The sequence below is a fragment of the Oxyura jamaicensis genome, unplaced genomic scaffold, assembly GCF_011077185.1.
Source record: "Oxyura jamaicensis isolate SHBP4307 breed ruddy duck unplaced genomic scaffold, BPBGC_Ojam_1.0 oxyUn_random_OJ70366, whole genome shotgun sequence".
Taxonomy (NCBI): domain Eukaryota; kingdom Metazoa; phylum Chordata; class Aves; order Anseriformes; family Anatidae; genus Oxyura; species Oxyura jamaicensis.
The window spans coordinates 1-964 of NW_023309942.1; the positions used below are offsets into that span (position 1 = coordinate 1).

The following is a 964-nucleotide window of genomic DNA, read 5'->3' on the forward strand; positions in this document are numbered from 1 at the left end:
AGGACAGCCCGATATGGCCCACTACGGCCCAATATAGCCCAGTATGGCCCAGTATAGCCCAGGACAGCCCGATATGGCCCACTATGGCCCAGCGTAGCCCAGTATGGCCCAGTATAGCCTAGTACAGCCCAGTATGGCCCAGTATAACCCAATATGTCCCAGTAGAGCCCAGTATGGCCCAGTATAGCCCAATATGGCCCAGGACAGCCCAATATGGCCCACTACGACCCAATATAGCCCAATATGGCCCAGTATAGCCCAATATGGCCCAGGATGGCCCAGGATGGCTTAATATGGCCCAGTATAGCCCAGTATGGCCCAATATGGCCCACTATGGCCCAATATAGCCCAGGATGGCCCAGTATACCCAATACGGCCCAGTATGGCCCAGTATAACCCAATATGGCCCAGGACAGCCCAGTATGGCCCAATACAGCCCAGTACAGCCCAATATGGCCCAGTATGGGCCAATATATTCTAATATGTCCCAGTACATCCCAGTGTGGCCCAGTATAGCCCAGTACGGCCAGTACGACCCAGTATGGCCCAGGACAGCCCAGTATGGCCCAATATGCCCCAGTACGCCCCAATATGCCCCAGTATGGCCCAATACAGCCCAATATGGCCCAGTACAGCCCAGTACAGCCCAGTACGATCCAGCGCCTCCCCCACAGACACCCCAGTATAAACCAGTACGAAGCACTACAGCAGCCCAGCTGGGAACTCCCGCGCCTCCGTCGCCGGACCAGTTTGGACTGGGAGAGGGGCTGGGACCCAACTGGGAGCCCCGCGCACGTAGCGCCCGGAGACCAGTATGGACCAGTATGGACCAGTACGAGATCCAACTGGGATCGCTGCGTCAGCACGGCCGGAGCCACCCCAGCACCAACCAGTACGGACCAGTACAGCACCCAACTGGGGACTCTTCACCCGTGTGGCCTTGCGTCCTCCCAGTACGGCCCAG

At 58.2% G+C, this 964-nt stretch overlaps 1 protein-coding gene across 1 annotated transcript in view; it reads left to right on the top strand.

Moving 5' to 3' along the window:
- Positions 1-473: 473 nt before the first annotated feature.
- The window catches only part of LOC118159439 (DNA-directed RNA polymerase II subunit RPB1-like), a gene marked incomplete at its 3' end in the record, with an annotated part of 709 nt that continues 218 nt past the window's right edge, over positions 474-964 (top strand). The window contains exons 1-2 of the mRNA XM_035314019.1: positions 474-595; positions 636-964. Of these exons, the coding sequence (XP_035169910.1) occupies positions 542-595; positions 636-964 (383 nt within the window). The remainder of the gene's footprint in view (positions 596-635) is intronic.